We start from the raw sequence: 25192 nt of genomic DNA on the forward strand, positions 1-25192 counted from the left end.
CTCTCAATAATTCAGAGCACTTATCAGATCGAGATCTTTATCTTCCAATTCAGAGAGCAGAAATAATGATGATTTATGGACGTTTGCCTCACACTGCAATCATTTATCACTTCAAAGAAGTTCTGTAATTCTGTGGTGTACGTGACCTGTACTGTAAAGTACTATTGGATATTGCAAGACTTAATTTGAGTTTAGTGGTAATAGAAGGAAATCAGATTTACATTAATTTCTGTCAGGTAGTTTCTATTACTTATATAGAGCAGTGACACTTTGGCCCAAAGAGTAATATTTTTTTAAAACTTATGGGAAATTTTTTATTTGTATGTTTCCATTTCAAGTGAGCTTGATGCATGAGCAGCTAAACCTACCATCAGCATGGTCTATACTGCTTTATCCCATGTGTATAAAAATCATTGTAGTGTAGTTGTCAGATGCACAACATCTGAGGTGAACTCTGTGCTCAAATTGTAATAAAATAAGCAAGAAAAGCATTTGTCGTATTAGAGTCAAATTTCATGGCTGTGTGCCTTCTGCAGTGCAGTTGTCTGTAGAAATTTGTGCTCTATGAGAAAGCAAAGATTCAAAGCACTGTTGTCTTAGGTCTAACAGACCTGGTATAAGAAGAAAAAGGTAAGAATTTGCTTCTGCCACTGAAATGGAACACATATGTTCCCAAGGTAGAAACAATGTCACTCAAACTATGGTATTGACATATTAACTTTCCAGTACAGAAAATTAATCTAGTACTACCAAATTACACGTTGCCATTTGTTAGTTCTTACAGTTTTTTGTGAGGTGGCCAAGTATCATTTGGCTAGGCTATGAGGATAAAGAATCACAAGGAAGTTCTTGTTCATCTTCTTGTTTCTTCTGAAGAGTAAGTGTGTACAGCAAGAGAATGAAATGAAGTTAGCTGTGGAGGGCAGTGTCTTTTCCACATTTGAATGCAATGATGGTGATAGAACACCTACATAATGGAAGCATGGGTAATTGTGGTTAACAGTTCTGCAGTTGGCTTTCTCATCAATTTTTTTCTCTCCCTCACCAAGAAATTACTGTATATAGTTAATTCTATGGCAACCAAGATGAACCTTGAGGATATACTAAGGAAATATTAGTGTCTGCTTCCCCTTTCACCTAATACTGACCACAATGCTTTACATGATGACAGCAGCATGGGTACAATAGAAAGCGGACAGATGGCTTTGCTAGCCTAATCTGAACGCTTCCATGTTCTAGGAGCATAAAGAAGTGGGAATTGCATTCAGCAGAAACTCCTATACCTCTGCTGCAGCCCTCTTAAAGCTCTGTTTGTTTTCCAAATCCCATTCGTCTCATTGAAATACCATAGGCTCTTTCCAGCCACCATTTGCTTGATATATCTGCCCTCCTCTTCCACCATGATCTGTTCAATGAAATGCCATTGTTGTGCAGCTACAGAGGTTTGTGGGTTTTGTTTTTTTCTCCATGTTAGTTAAGAGCTCTAGTTGTTATTATGTATAAGTCTTGATGTATGAATGTTTTATCTGCCTGTCAAAGAGTGTCTGGATGACACTCTTAGTCATGTGGTTTAGTTATGGGTAGCCCTGTGAGGATTACAATTTCGGACTCAATAATCCTTTTAGGTTTCTTCCAACTGGAGATATTCTATGATTCTATGATGAAAATTCTACAGAATGTGTTCTATTATATTGCAGTAGCATGGCAATCTTACAGTGAAAACTTCAAAATGTATGTAGAAAGAAGTGATACTATGATTATACTATGATATTTCATTTCAGGTAGGTGTATGTTAAGCATTAGTCAAGAATGTAACAAAGGACATATCCTCACTTTTGTTTACACAATGCAGTTCTTTTTTGTATCTTGCATGCAATTAAACAAAATATAATTAACATCTCAGAGCTACTTCCCCCCTTTTTTTTATTTTTAGGGTATATGGGTCAAGATGGACATTTTGGAACATGTGAAAACAAGTACTGTGCTCTGGGTAGACACTGTGTTGTGAACGAGGAGACAGGCCAAGCTGAGTGTCTATGCATGGAGCACTGCAAGCCACATTACAAGCCTGTTTGTGGTTCAGATGGAGAATTCTATGAAAATCATTGTGAAGTGCACAGAGCTGCCTGTCTGAAAAAGCAAAAGATCACCATTGTACACAATGAAGATTGTTTCTTCAAAGGTAAGTGCAGCTGAACAGTATCTGAAATATTACTGTCATGTCTGTGTTTTCAAGCTGTTCCTTTAAAGCTCCCTAGGGGCTGCACTGAGTGTACAGTGAATAAATGAATCAGTTAATACAGAAAATACCTCACTCCTGAGATACCTTACAGATTGGTTTTTTTTTTTTTTTTTTTTTTTTTTTTTTTTTTTTTTAATTTGTATGCAGTGCTCTGGACAATCACCTCTTTTTAGCCTGACTAAAATAGTTGTCTCTTGGAAGAGGTTTTGTAAGGCTGCAAGACTTGTGTTCGTATTTGGTGTTGAAATTGATAAATAGCAACTTGTTCATGGCTACATAGGTTTTCCTTGCTTTGAGTGTGGACACTTGCATACTTATGAAAATATGTCCATTTAACTACTTTTTAATCTTATGAATACTGAGATGCCAGTCTGAATGCTGAGGGAGATCAAGACTTTAAGTTTAGCATCTTCTAGTGAGCATATCAGCAATTGGAACTTGCTCTTTGCTATGTAATTTGAGTACAAGGTTCTGGAAGTCTGCCAATACAGGCCTTGATTAAGCTTTTTTTATGAATGCTTTGACAGATTTGCAGCATGTTTTTACTGGTTGAAAAAGGCTGGTGGCTTTTAGGGAGTGTGGAGAAAATTATTTGAAATGCGGCTCTTTTGAATAAGTTTACCTGGATTAATTCATATTCTTTTTAAAGACTGTTCTATTTTTGTTAACATTATTATATGTTGTGGATATAGTTGTATACTTGGTAATAGCAACTAATAAATTAATAAATAGCATGGCTACAGAAAGACATCTACTAAAACATTATCATAGTATCAGTCAGGGTTGGAAGGAACCACAAGGATCATCTAGTTTCAAACCCCCTGCCATGGGCAGGGACACCCCACACTAGATCAGGCTGGACAGAGCCTCATCCAGCCTGCTCTTAAATACCTCCAGGGATGGGGCCTCGACCACCTCCCTGGACAACCCATTCCAGGGTTTCACCACTCTCATAGTGAAGAACCTCCTCCTCACATCTAGCTTGAATCTCCCCACCTCCAGCTTCATTCCATTCCCCTTAGTCCTATCACTACCTGAGATCCTGAGAAGTCCTTCCCCAGCCTTCCTGTAGGCCCCCTTCAGATACTGGAAGGCCACAATTAGGTCACCTCGGAGCCTTCTCTTCTCCAGATTGAACAGCCCCAACTCCTTCAGTCTGTCCTCATAGGAGAGGTGCTCCAGCCCTCTAATCATCCTTGTGGCCCTTCTCTGGACACATTCCAGCATGTCCATATCCCTCTTGTAATAGGGGCTCCAGAACTGGATGCAGTAGTCCAGGTGGGGTCTCACCAGAGCTGAGTAGAGGGGGAGGATCACCTCCCTCGACCTGCTGGCCACACTTCTCCTGATGCAGCCCAGGATCTGATTGGCTTTGCGGGCTGCAAGTGCACATTGAGAGCTCATGTTAAACCACACTCACCTTTGTAGGGAATATTAATTTAAATTACTTAACTTTTAATCAGAATTTACAAGGTTGTATTCTAGTATAAGGTTGTTCAAATGGCGCCAATTCTACAAGTTATCTTTTGTCAAGACCTTAAAGAAAAAAATACCATACTTGCACAACTGGGCTTCATATAATTGTTTCTTGCTAAGTGGGAAAACTTCCAAGGTGAGGTGCCTTTCCTACTCTGCCTCCTTCAACATAGATGTTAAACTCAGCAACTTCATCAAAACAAGTTAAGGGAGAGGGACATCTAAGATACATAGATACAAGGAGATGTGCGTGGGAATAGTATAATGGGAAATACACTTTTAAGTAATAGTAAAGTTTGTATTTGTTCAAAACTAAAGCGGACACTGCTTAAAATTTGTATGTCATCACAATATATGCACGTTAAATAAGCAACATGTTCTGATGTAGTGAAAAAATGAGAACTATATTTTTAGAATATAGCTTTTAGGGCTTGTAGGGAATGGCTTGTGTAGTAACAACAAAATGTGAATGCCTCTGTCTTGTCTTAATCACAGTATCTTTTTTAAACCTTGTTGATGCGGTATTCCAATAGAACAAATGACAGTAGCAAACACTAACATGTTTAAATTTATGGACCTAATTTCAGTTCTTCAGTGTGCCATATACAATGAAAATAAATTCAGAGCATGTTTGCAATAAATTACAGTGTTTCTTTTTCATAGGGAGAAAAATGTAGAGTGATTTATTTACTGAAATGCAAAATGAGACAGTAATTTAGCTAGAAATATAATCCAAATATTGACTAAAATTTTGTTAGCTCATCTTTATGCTTTAAAGTTACCATGTTGATTTCATATCTAGTATAATGGACAGCAGAATATCTGAATCATTTCAATTTCAGGCACCTAATTTCAATGCTGTATTAAAAATAAATAAGTTTTTTTCATTAGCCATTGACCATCTTCAGAAAAGGACTAGAGGATCCAAGTGACTTGATCTGAGTTGCCATCTGAAAACTGTTATTTATGAGATACCCAAATCTTCTAATATGGGCACTACAGCCAGATACCTACAAACAATGTAAAATATTTCAGTTTCTCTTTTTTTCTCATCTTGTGTTGACTTCAGAGGTATTAAACAGGTGACACTGGGAATAGTTATTTTCCTTTGTTTTATATGGTGGATATGGCCCTTAGCAATCTAAATTTCTACCTGCAAAATTTCAGCCCATTCACTGCTGCAGTACACCACAATGATGTTGAAGCGTTGTTGCCAGTCATGACAGTTGAATGTGTTCCAACATTCAACTCCAACATTCTCCAACATTCATTATACCTCTATGGTAAAGGAGGCAAAATATTTTGAATATTTTCATGTGATTCTTTCCTTTCAGATGAATCTTCAGAGCTAGCCGCTAGTAAATTGCCTTCAGGACTCCAGGATAGAGAAGGTAAATTCAGTCACTGTTGATGGTGTTAGAAGGGCACTGCCACATGTCCTCCTTGCTAGTTTAGCTGGCATCCTCTGGCACAAATGGTCTCACTTGAATGAGCTGTTTCCAAGGCCAGAAGAAATAATAATAAAAGAGTTCTTAAGTTGGGAAAACAAATATTCTGAGAATTTTGTTTAGGCTTTCACTGAATTCTTTATTAAAGGCTAATCTGAGAGAGATAACTTTGACTCTTCAGAGACCTGCTTGGAGGAATCCCATGGGTTAAGACTGTAGAAGACAGGGTGGGGCAGGAGGGGAGTGCAAGGGAACTGGTTAATATTCAAGCACCACTTACTCCAAACTTAAAATTGATGCATCCCTATGAGTAAAAAATCAAGGAGGCAATAGACCTGCATTGTTGAGCTAGGAAGTTCTGGGAAAAAAATCCAGTGGAAGAAGGAAGTTTACAATATGTGGGAAAAGGGACTGGCCATTTAGGGAGAATATGAGAACATTACCAGAGTATGTAGGGATGCTACAAGGAAAGCTAAGGTCAGCTTGGGGTATGATCTAGCAAACAGTGTGAGAAACAAGAAGAAAGGCTTCTTCAAGTATATCAGCAGGAAAAGGAAGAATAGGAAAAATGTGGGCCTCCTGTTGAATTCCCTCAGGAACCCTAGTGTCTGAAGGCAAGAGAAAAAGTCTGGAGTAAAAAAGACTCTCCCTTATTTGAGGAAGACTAGGTTAGGGAACATTTAGACAAGTTTGACACCCACAAAGCAGTCACTTCAGTCTTCAAAAGGGAAAGGAAGAAGGACCCAGGTAGTTACAGGGCAGTCAACCTCTTATCCAGTTGGATGAGATGATCTCCAAAAATAATCTCCAACTCCTGTCATTCTGAGATTCTGAACTGGCAGGCACTGGAAAGGAAAGAGGTTCAGTATGTCTACAAGATACTGTTACATGATATAGTAGTCGGTGAGAACAATGACTCTTTATATGATGATTGCAGATAAAGATTTTTGCTTTCTGGTTTATTGCTAAATCAGTTGATTTTCAGATCAGAAGACTGTATACTTGGTCACTTTATTGCTTTTTATTTTTTGGTAAATGTTTTCTGTTCTAAGCTTTATATTTAACCCTGATGAGGTTGTGTTTTGGTTCCTGGGTTTCAAATCCTCATACTGGGTTAACGTTTTAGTTTTTTGGACAGAAGTATTGCTTCATTAATAAATTTTATGTTTTAAACTGTTTAATCTTAGGCCCAATATCCAACCTAAACTTAAAATAAAGAAGCTGAGGAATATGCCTTATTTAAAAGCGTAAGCTTATCAGAATGCACTTTAGTGTTCTGTGTCTGGAGAAGCAAATTTTATAAGCAAATGCTCTATGTACCTGATTAACATTACAAAAGTGGCTAAGTAGCTAAATTTATTTAAATAATACATCCTGTAAGTGAATGATTACAGATGATCTCATACATCATGACTTCTACTTAATGTTTTGAAAACTGCTCTTGTAGATACTTACGTGATGAATGGAGTTAAAGGATTGACTTGCTAGATGAAAGAGATCTTTGGTTTATGTGTTGAAACTCCATTAACATCACTGAAAACTGTCTTGCCTAAGGCATGTATGAAATAACATAATCCTCAAAGAGCCATGAGGAGTTGATCTCCTTGGGGGTAGGAATGCTAAGGGATGTGGTTTAGCACAAGACTTGGTAGAATAAGATAACGGTTGGACTCTATGACCCTAAAGGTCTTTTCCACCCAAAACAATTCCATGATTATATATCTGAAACATTTGCTAAATGTGTTTTGAGGTAGTGGAAGTTACCATGTCAAAGCTGTAACCTCCTGTACTGTCAGTCATCAGGGCATGCTGAGGGTGGAAATGAATAGATTGCTTTTTATTCCAGTAAAAGAACTAAATATCAAATAAGGCACCAGGAGCATATTCAAAACAAACTTTGGTGTTTGTTTTGTACACAGCAGGCCTCATGACTAAAAGCAATATCACAAATAGGCTTTGCAAATACTAGGGTTTTTCTTTTGAAAGATGGCTGGAGGAAGTGAGTTGAATTGAAATAAATCCTAACAGTAGCCCAAATAAAAGATCTAGAAGACTGGTTTAGCCTCCTCAGTGACTGCCACAGGATTAGTTTGAAGATTTATTTTTTTTGCTCTGTGAGTGTGGTCTTAGGCTGCTTCCAGAAATGTTGACACATTCATTTAGAAGAAATGTCATTTATTTAATCTCATTTGATGATCATATACTTCAAAAGCAAACATGTAAGTCTCTGTCATCTTACCAACTTCACTGCAGGAAGTATTTTATCTGGTCTTAAATACAAATCTAGAACACTCATTATTCAATGTTGATCTTTAGCTAGTATTTAAAAACAAATTAGGCTATGTTAATCTGAATAATATTCTAGTGCAGTGGTTTCATTGCATTGGTTTTTTTTGTTTGGTTGGGGTTTTTGGGGGGGATTTTTGTGGGTTGTTTTGTTTTGTTTTGTTCTTTTTTCCTGTGGCTATCAGTTATCATCTCTATTGAAGTACACAAAACCATGATCATTATACTCTTTTTGAAGGCTTGGATTCCTGCAGATTGCATACACCCTTAAGGCTGCTGCTGATAAACTGCTAAGCTTCAACTACCATCCAGATACATATTCAGCATAAACTGGATTATGAAGATAAATGTGACAAATCTTTCAGAACTGTATCAGAAGTCTAAGATTCTGCTTTATCTTTTAAAAGGCTTGGAAAAAGCATGGCAATAATTTGGCTTGTAGTAAGAATTCAGTGCATGATCTACTCATGTTCACTTTAGTGCAACAGTCAACAATTTCTTAAATATGACATCATGCGGAGATTTTGCATGTGTTAAACTATTAACATTAGCAATTGTACACTCACAGAGTGGTAAAAGTCAACTAGTAGTAGCAGGCAATTCTGCTTCCTTTTTTGTTGGAAAGGATGCTCTAACCAATAGAAAAACTGGTTCATTTAATTGCCTTTTGAAACCATGACCCAAATTTTATCACTGTTCATGCAGTCTGCTTTCCCAACATGATTAATTTTCCAGAGTTGTATTGTTCATGAGATTTGGAAGACTGGAGTTTTTCTCAAAAAATCTATGCAAAATTTGTTACAAGCAGCTGTTTAAAATTGCCCACTATTGTCTTAAATTGCCTAACTGAATAAAAATGCAAGGCCTGCGTGTGTGATATCTGCTACTGAATTTGCAGAGTGAAATTGAGTGCAAGATGTTTATAAGAACATGCATATAACTTGCTTAATTTTAAACCTAAACATTCAACATACCCCTCATTCATTGATGATATTGTACCACTTTACATCTGAAGGCTAGAACTGTATTCTGTTTGTTCTCCTTTGAATTAAATGTCTACTTCTAAAATGTAGAATGAGGCAGTGACAAGCCTCAAACACAATATAAATATAGGAATTTTTTTCAGTGGCTAAAGACATGCTGCAAAGACATCTCTTATTTTCAGTAGCTGGGGCAGTGTTAATCTTTGTGTGTTAATTCCCTCAACAGTGGAATAAATATGTTAATAAGTTCTAACCTATTATGTATTCTGAATTCATTTAGTGATGAGGAATTAGTGTTCTCTAGTTAATCTCTGTACAAAACTTAACGTAGTTTATAATTGCTTATGGGGCATAACTGCTGTTTGTTACCGCAGAAAGAAATGGGTTTATAGACATCAAGGATTTTCATTGGTAGAAGAATTTTAATTTTAAAACTTTTTCTGCTTCCAGTAACAATGTTAAATCTGTTCAAAGAAGCTGCATTTATGCTGGAAGCTGCATTCTAAAGTCCCTATAAAGTCTCTGGATCAAACAAGCAACATTTAAAATGCAGATATTATTACCCAGATTGTCTGTTTTCCTAGTGTAGATGGAAACGCAGTGCCTGTTTGTGATAATAAACTTCACTTACAGACTGTGTGAGCTTCAGGAATTTGAACAAGACAACATTTAGTGTTTTTTAGTTTGGATGTTGTAGTTTTTTTTCCTCTCCAAGTAAATGGGAAAGAGTGCTTAAGGGGAGAACAAAAAGGGAATAGCTTTGGTGATTTATTTTTTTTTAGCTTAAAATGGAAATGCTGTTTGCATGAGCTGTTTCACAAATGCTTACGTCTCCTACATGTTTTCCAAATATATTACAATAGTTCTTCCAGATCAGTACACCTGGATTATAGTTACTAGAAAATAAAGAACTCTTTTTCATTATCTATGGATATATTGTTCATTCTTGCTGTAAATTAAGCGGATATTAGATGGTATGTTTTTCACATATTGAATTAAGTGTCTCGTTCACATTCTTTTATTATAACAAATATTGCATAAAGTTCAAGTCTGCAGCTCACTTTGCATTTGGTTGAATAATTCAACATGTCGTTTATAAAAGCAGATGACATGCAGCTATCTCTTATATCATTCCTTCCATGCAAGAGACCGTGCTGGGAGAGGGACCTTGTAGCATCGGACTGATATGTTAAGAAGCTAAAGGATGAGCCAACTATGTGGCCTTGTGACAGAGGGATAATTGTATCCTGGTCAAGCTATTCACATCATATGAAAGGATGTGGCCATACCTGGAGTTACTGTGACCAATTCCAGGCTCTACAATACAAGAAAGATATGGACATACTGGAGAGAGTTCAGTGAAAGGCCACAAAGACGATGAAGGGACTGAAATTCCTCTTATATGAGGAAAAGCAAGGACTGTTAAGCCTGGAGAAGTGAAGGCTCAGGAGGATCTCATCAGTGTGTACAAATACTTGAAGGGAGGGTGCAAAGATGGAACTAGACTCTTTTCAGTGGTGCTCAGTGTGAGGACCAGAGACAACGGGCATAAACTGAAATACAGGAGGTTGTAGCTGAACATCAAACAATACTTTTTGTTGGTGGAGGTTTTGATTTTGGGTGGGGTTTTTGTTTGTTTGTTTTATTTTGTTACAGTGAGGGTGACCAGTCTCTGGCACAGGTTGCCTGGAGAAGTTGCAGAGTTGTTTTCCTTGGTGATATTCTGCACATGGTACCAGGCAGCAAGCTCTAAGTGGTCCTTCTGAAGTAGTGCAATTGTATCAGGTGACCTCTGAAGATCTCTTTCAATCTCAACCATCTCTGAGAAGCATCCCAACTTACACATCCTTGACCTGGTAGTCCACAGAGCTCTACTAGTGGTTTCCAACACTGGTAAAGATTTAGAGAGAATAGGGGAAGAGAAACAGAAGCAGAGTTCTGGCCAAGTGTGATCAGTGTAGAGGTAGCATTAAAGTCCTTCTAGTGCCTTCCCTTCTAACCTGATCCTGCTGTTGCAACTAGGACAATACACATCACAGGACAGATTTTCTTTACTCTCTTCCTGCTGTTGACATGTCACTAAGAGTACAAGAATTGTGCAAGTACGGTTCCAATAGTCTGTGCATCCTCTATTTCTGCACTGATCTGACCTTTAATAATTTCATTTTGGCTTACAGCAACAACAAAGCATTAAGCTGATATGCATTGGTTTGTCTAAATAAATTTTTAAAAAATTTTAATTAAAATCATGTCATTAGATTTTGTGGGAAATTTGTCTGATGGAACATATTGTTGGCCTTTCAAAATCATTAGCAATTGGATAGATAGGCAAATCACTGGCATACTATTTGTAACTCAAGTTGGCAACGGGAAAAAAAACCCCACAACCCAAAACAAAATAACCAAAAACCCCCAAACAAACTGCTCCTCCCTCCCCTCCCCCCCTTCTTTTTACAAAGACTGAAAAGATGTAGGAATTCAAGAATGATCCTAAATTTCCTTTTCTGACTCCAGTAACTGATAGTTTATCAGGAAAGTAAATCTACAGTAGATAAAACATGTGAGTTTAAAGCTGCCTCTTGTGGCTTATTATTTACTCTTCCTTAGCACAGGATAGTAGAAATATTTGTGGGTTCACAGGAAACAAAAACAGGAATGTAGTGTTGCCTTTCTATAGTTAGTGTTTTTTTAATGTATAGACCCACAGTGGAACCTAAGAAATGGGATATGATCCAAAGTAACTTAACCTGCATATTTGACAGTACCTAGTTTAGGTAAAATTCTGTTACTTCCTGTAAATAGTGTAAGGTTTTGCATGCTTCTTGGAATCTACTAGAAGACATACAATATAATTAATGAGATGTAAAAGCTGGGCTCTTCCAAATGTAAATTCTTTGTACATCACTGCCTAGATAACTTCCAGTTTTTCCCTTAGTTTCATCTCATCTTGTGACTAGACCATGTGGTACAAAGATTACTTCCTTCCACTTCCAGGACAGCTATCTGCCTGGTTTTGTAGGGGGTTGTGTTTCTGGTTGTTTTTTTTTTGTTGGTTTTTTTCCTTTTCTTGTTTGGGTTTTGGTTTGGCTTTGTTTTTAATAATTTCTCAAAGTGATGGTATGGACAAACACAAGAAATGACCATAAAATAAATAGCTACAAGCTGTTCTAACAGAACATGACTCGGGTTGCATACTCTCTTCGTTGTGTCGTAGACAGGCAAATAGCATAAATCAAGTAACATGATTTTGATGGACATTGTAGTATGCACATACTTTTTATTACCATGACTTAGAATTTTTTATACACTAAATATGTTAGCTTAGTTTTAAAATCATAAGACAGTTAGTTATACCACCGTAACAGAAAATATTGCAAGCAGAAGATGGTATTTAGAAACTTGGCAGAGGCATATAATGTGTGGAGTAATCGAATGACAGCCTTTTGTTTATTTGATATGGAACTGTTGATGCCATGTAATACTCCTTTTAGCATAAACTGTAATTAAAAGAGAACATATTCTCAAATTAAGGGATAGACTCTGTCCTGAGATAATACAGTCCTGGCAATTACCAAAATTCATATTTAGTGGCCCAAAAAATCCTGCAGCTGAAGTGGACTTTGAAAGATTAATTTTAGGAATTCAAAATAATTAATTATTTTGTAAGTTTAATTATCTCTCTGACTCTGAACGCATCCCTTTTGCTGTCTTTGAAATCTCAGAGTTTTTCTACTGATACTAAAAAATTATTAATGTGTCTAAAAATTATTTCATTTGAAGGTTGTACATCTCATTAAGACACTAGATTGCTTAACAACCACCCGAGGTATTTGTGATTAGAAAATGTTTCTACTGGTATTTGCTTTAGCAAATGTACTCTTCCTCATACTGAAGCATGAAGTAAATGAAATTTGATAAATTGGACAATGAAATCTAATTAGATCCTTTAGTTTTCTGTTTATCTGGAATGATAACATACATATAAAGTTGTTTAAAGCAAACAACAGAAATAAAATAAAACAGATTATAGCAAAAATGGGTTGAAGTGTAGCCCAAAGAAATAGGCTTAAATAAAATTATATAAAGTTTCCACTTGGTAAGAATGGTGGTTTATGTTTTTACGTTTACTTGTATTGGCTTTGGGTGCAATTAAATCCTGAACTATGTACTGCCAGGAAAGTTTGTCTCCCTCAGGGCTGGAACAGAGGAACAGATGGTGGATTTTTATTTTTTGTTCATTCCACCATTTAGAGACCAAGTCTGCTGTATCTCTAGAAGAAAAAGTGGTTTTGCCAAAGAAAACTGCTGATGTTGGCCTTAAAGTAGCAGAGTTTCTAGCTGTATTCTCTACAGGGTTATTACTAAGTCTTCTGGTAAGCATGCTGTATACTGAAGCTTTTGTATTAGCAGTGTTTTAATACAGGTATATCTGTCTAATGTTAGTCGTACAGAATAGAAAAGATGCTACTGACTACTAAAATTGAAAGTTATTATTTCTTATTCAGAAGATTTTCACTGTGCAAGGAGGAACCTATGAATTTAGCATTTCCCAGGCATCACTGTTCATTTAAAGAACAATCTAAATACACAGAGAATCTTAACTGAACTATTACTAAGAACAAGGAATTTACTTGGATTTATGATTAATCCCACCTGGAAAATGAGAAAGAAGCATGCCTGGAATCTAATAAAACTGCAAGTCTCGTATATCAGTAAAAATATATGAAAGTGAGAAAAATATCTTTGCAGAATTAGATACCAGTTATGGTCATGAAGCTATTAGTTCTCCTAAATGCAGGACAAATCAATGTATTATTTCTTTGTTATTCTCCTATTCCGGTTTCTCTTTGATAAAGGCCCTTGCCATTTAAATGGAATACAAAGACTTTTATTGATCTCTAATGATTGAAACTACAGTTGTACAATCATCATTTTAGAATATGAGCTCAGTGTGCTTTTACATTCACTGTCATTTTATCACAATTGTAGAAGCACCTTAAGTGTATTTGCTTAAGCAGATGGTGTATGGCCACACTGGGAATATATCCATCTTTTTTTACTGTATGATGAAGTTTTATACCAGATATTTCGACTACAGTGGTTGGAAAAACATACTTTTGTAATAAACCTTGTAGGGGGAAAAATGGCAAAAGATTTTTTCAAGTCCCTAATAATATGAAATCATTATGTAATAAGTACATGACAAATGACATGCTGTATATAAGAATGCTAATACTATCTTTGCAATATTTTTAAATAGAATACTTTTAAAGGAAAATAGAAGTTCAGATTTTTTGTATAGAAAAACCCATCAATACTAAGGATTGCTGAGGGGAAAACCCCTCCTACTTGATAAGGAGGTGTCTCTGACATTATTACTTGACATTCTTATTTCTGTTGATGGGGCCAGTCTGTGGTGTCCATTTTTCATACTTGTTTCCAGTAGATGAAAATCTGGTTATATTGACTAAAAAGGGTTGTTTCCTTGAACAATGCTGTCGTTTAGATGATCAAAGGATTGGAACTTTAGGATGTCTTGTGGGATGTGTTTTTCAGTCTAATACTGGCTATTTTCCAGGCTTGTATGCAAGCACTTTACTAACTGTTCTTGACCTTGTATTGAAAGAAGTTCTTTAACTGAAAAGTGAGTGGTGGCATAGAAAAATCCCTAATTTTGTGCTTGGTTTTGTTAAAATCTCATTTTGACAAAGAGAATGGAGCACTGAAATTGTAATTTGCCATCACAGACATATTTTGCAGAGTTAAACTGACTAATGGTTCAGTATTTGCAATGTTTAAATGCTCTTTTGTACTGCATAATTAAGGACTTGAACTTTTGGGGCAGAAGATTGAACAGAATATTGTTATTTCTAAAATCCAGAGGAGAAATCAGAGAATAAGGGAACTTAATTCTCTCTCTCTAGTGGAAAAGAAAAAGAGCATACATAAGGTTACAAGTAAAGGTTAAATACTATCATTTTAATATATGACCCTTTTTATTTGCTTATTGGACTACAGGGCGGGGAGGAGGAGGCTTACTTCACAAGAAGTTGAATGCAAAATTTGTGGTAATTACTTGGGCATATGAAAGTTAACAGGAATGTTCACTGAAAATTCTTCCCCTGCCTCTTTGGAGAAAAAAAAAAAAAAAGTAAACATGATAATTGTAATACTGTCAGAAAAGAGGTGAACAAAGATTTTCTGTATATAGAATTGAATCAATGCAGCAGTACAAAGTCATAGTGATTAAGCCATACCACATGTGTAATGAGGCCTAATAACTTTCCAGAAATGCTGTTAATTTCAGTGTAATTATCATATTTATTTGTAAGAAAATTCATTATAAAAAAAAGAAAATACTGTTCACAAAACCCCCTCCAAATAAAAGGTAAATATTTTCAGTTGAGAGATCCATCTCTTTATTGAGCAAGCTATTATACAGGTGATATAATGCAGCCACAGCTTTGATGAATCAAAGTTCTTTTTGTGAAGTTAGAAACACAAGTTTTGGTAGAAAGAGTTTAGAAGGAACAAATTCTATTTTCTCTTCTAATTTAAGGTTCCTGTTTTACCTCTTACTTTGTGGTGCGCTGCTGTGTTACCTGATCATTGGGAGTGTTGTATGTGTGTTTTTTTTCTTTCCCCCCCTTGTTTTTTTTATTATTTGCAACAATTTTTATTTTTATTCTTTTATGTTGGGGAAGAAAATAAAACAAAAGCAAACTCAAAGCTGGGAAAAGGCTAAGAAACTGAGATACTAAAATGGAAATAAGAGTAGAGACGTAGTCCTTTGAGAAACTCAAAAAACAAAAGACCAAACCCAAAACCAACCCCACACAAGCAAAAACAATGGCAGCCCCCAAATGAATAAAGCAAGAACAGGAATCTGGAATTCCCATCAAGACGGATTATAAACCACAGAGCCTACAGGTATTTCACTGTTTTCCTTGGTATGAAAATATTGGATGCTTCAGTCTGTGAATTGACTGGCTGGGTACTGCCCTTGTTCTCTGAATTCTGTCACACTCATGAGATCAGCAATACTCAGGAATGCCAGAAAGTAGCCCAGAGTGAACCACTGATATTAGTTTAAAGGTGGTTTATCCGAAAAACAAATAACCAGACTAAAAAGCATCCTAGAATAAGAGGTCTTACAGTAGCATAGGTATTCACAGGCTGTGATAGTTATCACCTCATCGAACTTTTCCTTGATAGAAAAAATTGAGCTGTGTGAATGATGCTCTCTGAAAGCTGAAACTGGGCAGTTGCCCCTTGATAATGTTTGCAGTTCTGTTTTGTTTGTTTTCAAAGTATCTTTTCATAGCAGCAGTGGAAACCTCATGGGTGACTTTGAGCATTTTAAATACTTCTAAATTGTTACTCTGGGAATATTGTCTCAGGCCTCGGAAATGCTGACTCTGTTAAAATTGCCAGTGAAGTGAATAGTGTTCTTCATGTGCTTATTGGTAATTGAGAAACAGTCATGTTCAGGAGAGTTAGTTCTTTTCAGATTCAGGTAGAGCTAATACTAGTTTCTGAAGGAACAGGGATTGAGAGTTCCTGAGGAATGCTATTTCCTATTAACAGACTGTATAAGTGTTAATCCATAAACAAATAAAGTCTACTGGTGTATTTCAAATGTTTTCTTCCTTGTAAGACTGTCCTAAGTGTAAGAATTTTCCTCCCTGAATGACTTGAAGGGATTTATTTTCTGTCCTCAAGAGCATGCACTTTCGTTGTTGAAACCACCATCTTCCTTTACACTGACTTCATTGAGTCTGGGAATTTTATTTTCTGCTTTGTTCTGCATTTTGAAAACTGCATCAGTGAGTTATTTTCCTCTTGTACATGGCATGTGTGACACTTGAGACAAATTGCTATTGTCTCATTTTGGTGTTTAGAATTCCAGTTTTCCTTGGTCATTCTTGAAGTGTCTTTGGTCAAGGATTTTCCTAAGGTTGAACTTTAATTTCTCATCTCCATCAGAATCTCAATGGCTGTAAAGGAAATTGCACTGCACTGGGATTTCAACGGTGAGCTCATTTTTATTGTGTAAATGTCGAAGTTTTATTCTGAATTTCTCTTCATACTATGGCTGAAGCCCAGGTTATCTAATCAGTTTCTTTGTCTTTGTCAGTGTCTAGAGCTGCCTGGTGAAGAAAATTCTTAGTTCACAAGGCAAGCTACCCGTCTCAGTTGTTTGTGTATATAGTTATGTTTGTGTGTATATACAGGCATATAATACTACATGTATATTTATGTGTTTGTACATATGGATATGTTTCCAAAGCACCTTGACTGTGAAATTGTGACTGCATAGGAAGATAATTTACCTTTGTTAATTGTGCCTAATTTATTCTTTTAATCCAGAATAACTACATAATCAGAAGAAAGTGATAGTAATTATCCAACGTTCAATAAATATACACTTTCACAATTCTTTGTATTAGATGGTGAGGTGAGAGATACAAACATCATGAGGAAACAACAACTTGTTAAAGGATTCTGAAAGTTCTCTATAAAAACAAACCACTCAAAAGCCAACACCCTAAAAATAAAACAAAGAGGGAAAAAAACCCCAACCAAACAAAAAGAAAACCACCTAAGAAAACCTTGAAAACCAAACCAATGATTTTCAGCTTTAGTACAAAACCCCCAAACAACCACACAAATACATACACCATTTCCTTTTGGTGGATTCCTGTGTTACACACAAGCCTAAATCCAAATGAAGGATTTATTTAAGGGATCCTTGATGGTTCTTCCTTTTGCTGCTGAGATGTCTTTTCCATCTCCTTATTCCCTGCAGAGATTCAAAATATTTTCATCAGTATGAACATATATGACCAGTTTAGATTTGCTTATGGCAAAAAGTTTGTTGATTGCCTGATAATCATCTCTGCTGACAATAAAAATTGGTCTGCTCTGGGCAGCATTTTAAAATGTTTTGCCAACCTGACTTTTCTCAACTTGTAATAAAATGCAATGAAAGAAATCAAATAGCTTGGGGATGTATTTCAAAGTACAGACATTTAATAGCATTTTAACTCCATTTACAGGCAATATCACCATTACCTTTCTTAATATAAAAGACACTTTTTAAAGTAGAATCCTATAAATTGATCTATTCTATATCTATTCTATTTCCTCCACTGACATCCAGTATCAGCTCTCAAATACATCCCATGCAGTTATGACAATCATAGCAGATCAACCAATCTAGTAAATATATAATTATTCCCTTAATTCTTAATTTGAAAACAATTCCTTTGAACAGTCCTGCAGATATTATTTTTATGGAATATCTAATTTTTATATTTTTTTTAAACGTATCCGTAAGCTTTTCACTGACTTATCATACTTTTGCTTGCAGTTGTTAAGTCCCACAATGTTTTTATTTTAATTGACTCTGTACTATTGAAGAGAAAAAAAAAGAAAAAAAAGGGGGGAAAAAAAGTTCCTGGTTGACTACCTTGTATGTAAAAGTAACAAAATTATTAGTGTCTAAATTAACAAAAGGCTTGCATATAGAAATGGTGTAGATACACATGCAGCACTACTAACAAGCAGCATAGAACTCTGTATTTGTGATGTAGGAAAGCTGACTTCAGTAGCTGCTTGAGGAGCTCAGCAAAAAACTTAACACACTGACCAGTTTAAATGACTACTAAATTCACCTCATAGTTTCAGCTGGTAAATTGGCTGCTTGGCCATGAATGTAATAATTGAGTTACATTTCTGAATCTCACTTAAAGAAAGATGTGTCATTTGTTGGGAAGAGTCATGTCAGAAGATAGTCACCAGATTTTGACTAGCTATAGACATTATACAGTGCACAAAATACTTAGCTGATTTGCACATAATCATTTTTAAAGGATTAAAATTATTTTTAAATTAAGATATTTATTGCTTACTACAGATAGTATTATTAAAAATTGCTGTAAGTAAAATCTTCACAACAGGCAACATCAGTGCAAATCTGTTCAAGCTCTGTAGCAAATATGCTTCATCTCCTATATACAGCTACCAAAAAGTGTGCTCCATGTGCTGTACATGTCCAGGCCTCTTGTCTGAGTACAAGGGGAACTTTGAATTTGCTGGAAGATAACTCACTGCCAGTTGTTACTGACCTTAGAGGGTGATCTGTAGAATGGTTTGTTTGATCATATGTGTAGGTAGGCAAGAGGTAAGATCTGTGGAAAACTTCCTGTTGTGTCATGCAAACAAAATCCTTTGCATTTGGTAGTGCATAATCGCATCATGGCATTACAACTTTTTAAACTTTCTGTGTCTTCTGTTGGCAATATGATTTATGTTTAGTGATCTGTCTGAAGTAACTTCATTGGTTTCTGTTTGGCCTTATTTATTACTATAGAAAACAATGAGAATTTTCAACAGATGGTATTGTAACTGCATAGAAACAGTATTAGTAGTCAGTATAAGAGGCATGTGGCATAGTCAGCAGAGGGCAAAATTGTTGGAGAAGGTCACACTACTGTGTGTGTGCTCACACACACTCTCCCTTTCTTGCAGACAGGCATAATGTATCTCTCACTTAGCAGATCTGCTTCTCTTCTGTCACTGTGTGGTGCTACACTTTACTTATACATTGCAAACTCAGCTAGGTTTGCTGAGAGCAGTCTCCTTGTAGTGCTCAGCCCTGCAAGGTTTAAGATAGCAGCTACTAAAACCCAGGTAAAGTGGACATGAGGTTGGAAGATGTCTCTGGTTTTACCTCTGTATACTTTCTCTGAGTGAGATTTATAAATGCCATGCTAAAATACATCCTAAGAAATCAAAGCTGGTGGTTAGAATGGTTTGAATAAGTATGCACAACAAATGAGTTTCACTGTGAACAATACAGCATTCTAATGGTGAATGAGTAGCTGATTTACAGTTTTACAGTCAGTGGTTATTTAAAAGACAACAACAAAAAAGACAACCCAAAAAGCAGAATTATGCAGGAGCAATTTGTGTAAAGGCAGGTAATTGGCAGAGTACAGTACTTGCATATTCAAAGAAGAAAGGGTTAATATCTCTCAAGCAATGCTGAGACCAATGTCCATCATGGGATAAGAAACAGAAAATGAAGTCTTAGAACAGGTATCAGTGATGGATAAATGAAAAAATTCTGTAGGAAATGTGATCAGAGTTCTCTCAGGAGAAATGGATGTACCTGTGCCTCAAGCAATTCTAATGCAAGTAGTTGCAAAATAAATCTCTGCAAATCAATATAAGCGGGGGGAACATTTAGAATTTAAACCCAGATAAAATAGGAAAAGGAAATTTCATAAAGAAAATAGTTTCTGATGTGGTGATTGCAGTCTGCAATATGATTCTATGAACACAAATATGATCCAAGCCTTGAGCAGGAAAAGGCGTTTCGGAATTGTAAGGTGGATGTGTGATTGCGGAATTGTTTTGCTTTTAAAAGAGATTCTTTAAAAGGTCCATTTCTGAGCTCAGAATCCTTCATGTCATCTTTCTACAAGAAGGAGTAGTGCTATTACAATTAACTAGTTAAGCAATAATCATGGGGGCATCTAAGTTATCCCTCCTCAGAATATTAATGAGTATAGGATCCAAGAGGAAAAACAATTGCAGGAAAACTGCATGAGATCTTTAATTCAGGAGCCAGACATTTTCTGTATGCTGCCACAATACTTTGGCTGGAATTTGTGATTTATGTGCTAGTGAACTTTATGATAAATTAGATAAAACACCACTGAGTTTCTGCCACACTTACCACAAGAATTTCTGAAAGTGTGGTCTTCTTTTATGCACTATTGGCTTGAATTTGGATGGCAAAACAGACTTTGAAAAACAGAACACAATCATTTTTTAATACTTTTTGGCATCTTCTAGACAACTGAAAAGTAGGTGTGGGCACAATCAGGCTTAATTATTTTGTTAAATAATGCTGTTCTCCGAACATAAAGAAATACTAGGTTGATCTTTGTAAATGTTGTAATTTTATGCATGGAAAAACATTGTTAAATATACTTTTCAGGAAGTAAACTGTAAAGTGTGATAAGTTTATGAGAAGTGGTTCACTAATAAGTGTAAGATATCTAAGTATATTTTGCCAGCAACTATATCATATTCCATGTACACTATGCGAGGTGAAACTGCATTAGCTTTTGGAGTTTGAGTTAATTCTTCTCATATTTTTAAATTGAGCTGCAAATACCCATAATGAGTTGGCTGACGTTTTGTTTTAGAAATTAGGACATAAAGCGCTATTTGACTTGAACTGGTGATCATGTACTTGCATTTTGCTTGCTTAGCAGTTTATGATCTAAAGAATACTACACTGATGATGTTTTCATACAGAGTATACTTTTTTAGTCACAGCAGGTTTAATGAAACTAAAGATCCCTGAACAGTTAATACATGTGGGTTTTGTGATGACATCATGACATTCATGCTGTTTTAGCTGAACCTATTGGTTAACTTGCACTGTTGCATGTTCAGGGGAAGCTAAATTTGGCACAAAGTAATCTATAAAGATTAAATCTGAAGTCCCTGGATGGAAGGTGTGCACAGGGATCTATCTCATGATTAAGTTCCTGCAGTTTTTTTGTAAAGTAGAATAGAAAAAGGATGTAACCTTGCCTCTCCATAGAGCAATATAGAGTTATTTTAATGGATACCATAAAACTTTCAATATTTTGCTGAATGTGGTGGCTAAAGTAGACACAATGTTAATGATCATAAGTCTGGAAAACCCACATCCTCAGTGACAAATTTCTCATGTGTAGCTTTTCTATATGAGTATCATCCTGTGAAAATCTTAATACATAGAAGTAAGGGTATATAATATTACCAACTGGGAAAACAAGATTCTGAAGACAGTTGCACTGTATGCAATCTAATGTGTATCTGTCCTATGAGAGTAATTGTCTACATTTCAATAGGAACAGGTAGATAAAATGTCAGTCTGGTTTGTGTTCTAGATATAAAAACGTTGTCACACTTTTTTCTAATTGTATTTCAAATATTCAGTGCCTTAAATTTGTAAATCGCAGACATGTCAAAGAACCCTGTGTAGGTTATGATTACTTGTAGGAAATTAAATTGTTGGACTTCTAATCACTTTAAGATATTATAACTGACTATAAGACAAGTTTGTGTTCCTTTTATCTGTGCCGTAAGTGCATATTAATTTCAGGAGGATAAATACAATGCATCATATACAATGTTTATTCCAAGAATTCTTTTCTTATTTTAGACAGTAGACTGTAGGTTTGGTGTTGTCAAATGTAAATATTTCTGATTTTTTGATTCCTTAAAATGTATATGTATCTCTCCTGTGATGGATTTATTACTTCAGTGGGTTTTAATAGGCTGTTTACTTCTGGTCTGCAGTAGTAGTCACAAAAAAGTGTTTGAAATCACTGTGCATTTCCTCATTGGCTCTGTTATAGTTGGTAAATTTCATCAGGGAAAAGGACTCAGAAGGAGGCAGCAGTAACACCATGTGTCACATCCTTTGTTTCAGTGCTAATTAGTGTAATCAGTTGAAAATTCACCCCCAACATTAAATTTTGCCAGACCAGCTCAGTTGGAAGCAAATGAAAGCTGTATTTACAAGCAAAACTACAATGTACAATGGAATGCAATGAATATGTATAAAATATACAGTATATACAGTATTTACAATTAATAAACAGCACAAGGAGCCCCCTGGTCAATGACAAGGGGAACCTAATAGCTTCTCCCTCCCTGCCCCACCCCCCCCGTACGGAAAAGGGACAAGAGATAGATCAGAGGGACATTAGACTTAGCCAAAACAATGCAGCCAAGGTTAAGCAGGAGCAAGTTAGTATCTCTCAGCCTGAGGAAGCGAGGAAGATTTACCAAACTAATTCTTATGGTAGATAACTCTCCAATGGGATTGTTTAGAGCTATCATTATTTTCCTTTTTTACATCCAGTAGTGATTGTTTACATTTCACTACTTTCTGTTCAAGATCCATGAAAAATTTTGAAGGCATAGCCTAAAATTACCACAATTGGCATCAGAAATTTCAAGGGTAGGTTTTTTTCAACAAAAAGCATTAGCTAGCACAAGCATTGTATATAAACTTCGCTGTGAGTTATTTGTTATTTCTAACTTATCAAACATAGCAGCTTGTTTGGAACAGAAAACTTTTTCAGATATAGCATAATAGAGCCTTGTTTCACTCCTGGCTTATGATCATTAAAATGCCAATTGACATTAAAATGTACCTGTTGAATTAAGAACTTGAAACAGCAAGAAACACCTCTTAGGAATTATCAAGAATGTTTCTTTTTAATCTCACTTCAAGATGTTCTCATGTCTGACTGTACATTCAGAGTGAAAAGGGAAGGCAGAATGTTTTGCTTCAGCAATCTGAAGTTGCATATATCAGGTAACTAATAGCTAGCAAATATATCAACCAAAGTAAGCCTTGATTATGTGTGATATTTTGTCAAACCTTAACAAAACTGTCCTTTGCTACTCTTCAAATCTACCATATAACCAATTTTTTTCTGTCACTTTCTTAGTATATACTTCTGTAGCATCCAGTTGCATAAGGTTTTAGAAACTTCAGAATAGCAGCTCAAATTTTACGATCACATTTATTTCTCACAATTGATTTCAAAAGTATATTTCTTGAAATTCTAGCTTCTTATTTAGAGCACAGTTTAGAATGATCAAGGCCTAGCCCTTACTCTGTTTCTGTTTCCAGCTACAGAAGTTCAACTGAAAAGATTAAAAGGTAGATTTCTCCTAACACTCACTAATCTCAGTTATAGAACCTTCCTGGGAATGTGGTGTCTGAGAAAGAATAATTTGTCTAAAGTTGATTTCAGGCTTTTCATTTTTTTTTTCCTGGGAATATCTGAATTGTAAGAAATAATCCCCACTGTTTTAGTTATTAAAGATGCCCTCCTTTTCTGATTGCTTGGTGAGTCTGAAGGCATTTGTAAACAGAATCTATGTTAATTTAGAGAGTTTTCTGCTGATGCAAAATGATATTACTAAGGGCAAAATTTAGTCCCAAATGGTGCACTGATATGAATGGGGTGGTTATGATAGAATCACTCAAAATTCCTTAGCTATGACTATTAGAGCTAAAAGCTTTCGGGATACAGTTACCTGACTTGCCATAATTAGAGCAATTTCTTATTGTAACCTGACATTTGTCAGGCATACCTGGGAGCTGAAATTAACCTTTTTAAAATTTCCATCTTTCATGCCTGAGAGGTCTTAGAAGTAGGAGTATATTAGAAAGACTTTTTGGCTTATTTTTTCCTGCAATAGAGTTCATTGGTCTGTGGTTGTGTGTTTTTTTTTTTGTTTGTTTTTTTTTTTTTTGTTTTTTTGTTGTCATATTGTAATTATGTGGGGTTTTATGTTTCATGTTTTGGTTTTTTGTTGATTTTTTTTTTTTTTTTTAACTTGTATCAACCTCTTGTTTAACTCAGCTCTCTCTGAATGTCATAATTGCCTGCAGATCAGGAAGTCTGATTTTGGTTTGGGTTACCTTGCTTTGTTCTGTTCTCATTTACATTTACAATAAACATTTGCTATAACTGATGGCAGTGTTTCTGGACAGAATAGTCTACTAATATGCATCCAGTATTGAAAATTGTGTTTTGTAGAACTAGATGATGCAGATGTGAAGCAGTAATCAGCAGAAGTTCTGGGATACCAAGTGAGGTTCTGAGAACTTACAGATTTCTTTAGGAGTTTCTGCTATACACTAATATTGTCCCTACCCTGAGTGCCTCTTCTTGGCTCCTCTTAGTCTGTGTATTTCTAAAGTATCATAGTTCTGAGCTTTCCAGAGAAGCTTTTCTCAGTGTCAAAGAAATAAAATTGCATCAAATATTTTTATTCTGGTTGTCCAATGTATTCCCAGAATATATTTTTTGCTTCCTGTGACAATTAAATCCTCTACAATCATATTATTTAACCTTATAAATATATTTGAATTGTTTGTGATTTTTATTAATCCTTGCTCAGGAGACCTATTTAAGTGTAGCTTACCTAAGTCTTATAAAAATCTCCCACAGGTTTAATCCCTTTTCTATTCTACTTTGGCAATAATTTCTTTGTCATTTGTGCAGAACTGTTTCAGAAGGAGCTGTGGATGTGCTGTATACCAAGTACCCAAACATTGTCATGTGTAGCTCTTGGTGTACCCAGCCTAATGCTTCAGAGGCTTTTCTGCTACCAGCTCACACCAATAAAATATATTGTTTTCTCTCTTAAATCTCCTGATTTGATCTTGCTCTGAAATGGTGTTATTTTTATTAAACAACTGTTCCAATTCTTTTTCCTAGTCTAATCCAGTGTCATTATTTTCAGATTATTTTGTAAATCTTTGTCTCATTGTTATTGCTTTATCTCTAGTATGATTGGCATCTTTCTTCAGTTTATTACTTATTGAATCTTCTGTGTCATTAGTGAAGACGTTGAATACTAGGCCTAATAAAGATCTATATATCATTGTAGAAGGGATCTTTCACTGTTCACTACACACTGTGTCTTAAACCTCTATTAAGTGCAGATTATTAGCATTTTCTTCCCTTATGAATTCAAATAAGTATGAATTTTATGACCGTGTTAAATTGCTCACTAAAATAGTTTCCATTCATTAGATGGTTTTGTTTCCTTTTTCCATGTGCTTTTCTGAATACCAAAAATACGCAATCAGAAATTGTATCACAAAATTGACTGACTTTTCTTCACTGTGGATTGACACCTTTTCTTCATTTTTAACT

General features: G+C 35.6%; 1 protein-coding gene across 4 annotated transcripts in view; it reads left to right on the plus strand.

Moving 5' to 3' along the window:
* The window catches only part of FSTL5 (follistatin like 5), a 254115-nt gene that overhangs the window by 78177 nt on the left and 150746 nt on the right, over positions 1-25192 (plus strand). For all 4 annotated transcript variants that reach the window (XM_068137176.1, XM_068137179.1, XM_068137177.1 and 1 more), the window contains exon 4: positions 1934-2182. In XM_068137176.1, the coding sequence (XP_067993277.1) occupies positions 1934-2182 (249 nt within the window). The remainder of the gene's footprint in view (positions 1-1933; positions 2183-25192) is intronic.

The sequence above is a fragment of the Melanerpes formicivorus genome, unplaced genomic scaffold, assembly GCF_026170545.1.
Source record: "Melanerpes formicivorus ecotype bairdi unplaced genomic scaffold, bMelFor1.0.p_v2 SCAF_4, whole genome shotgun sequence".
Taxonomy (NCBI): Eukaryota; Metazoa; Chordata; class Aves; order Piciformes; family Picidae; genus Melanerpes; species Melanerpes formicivorus.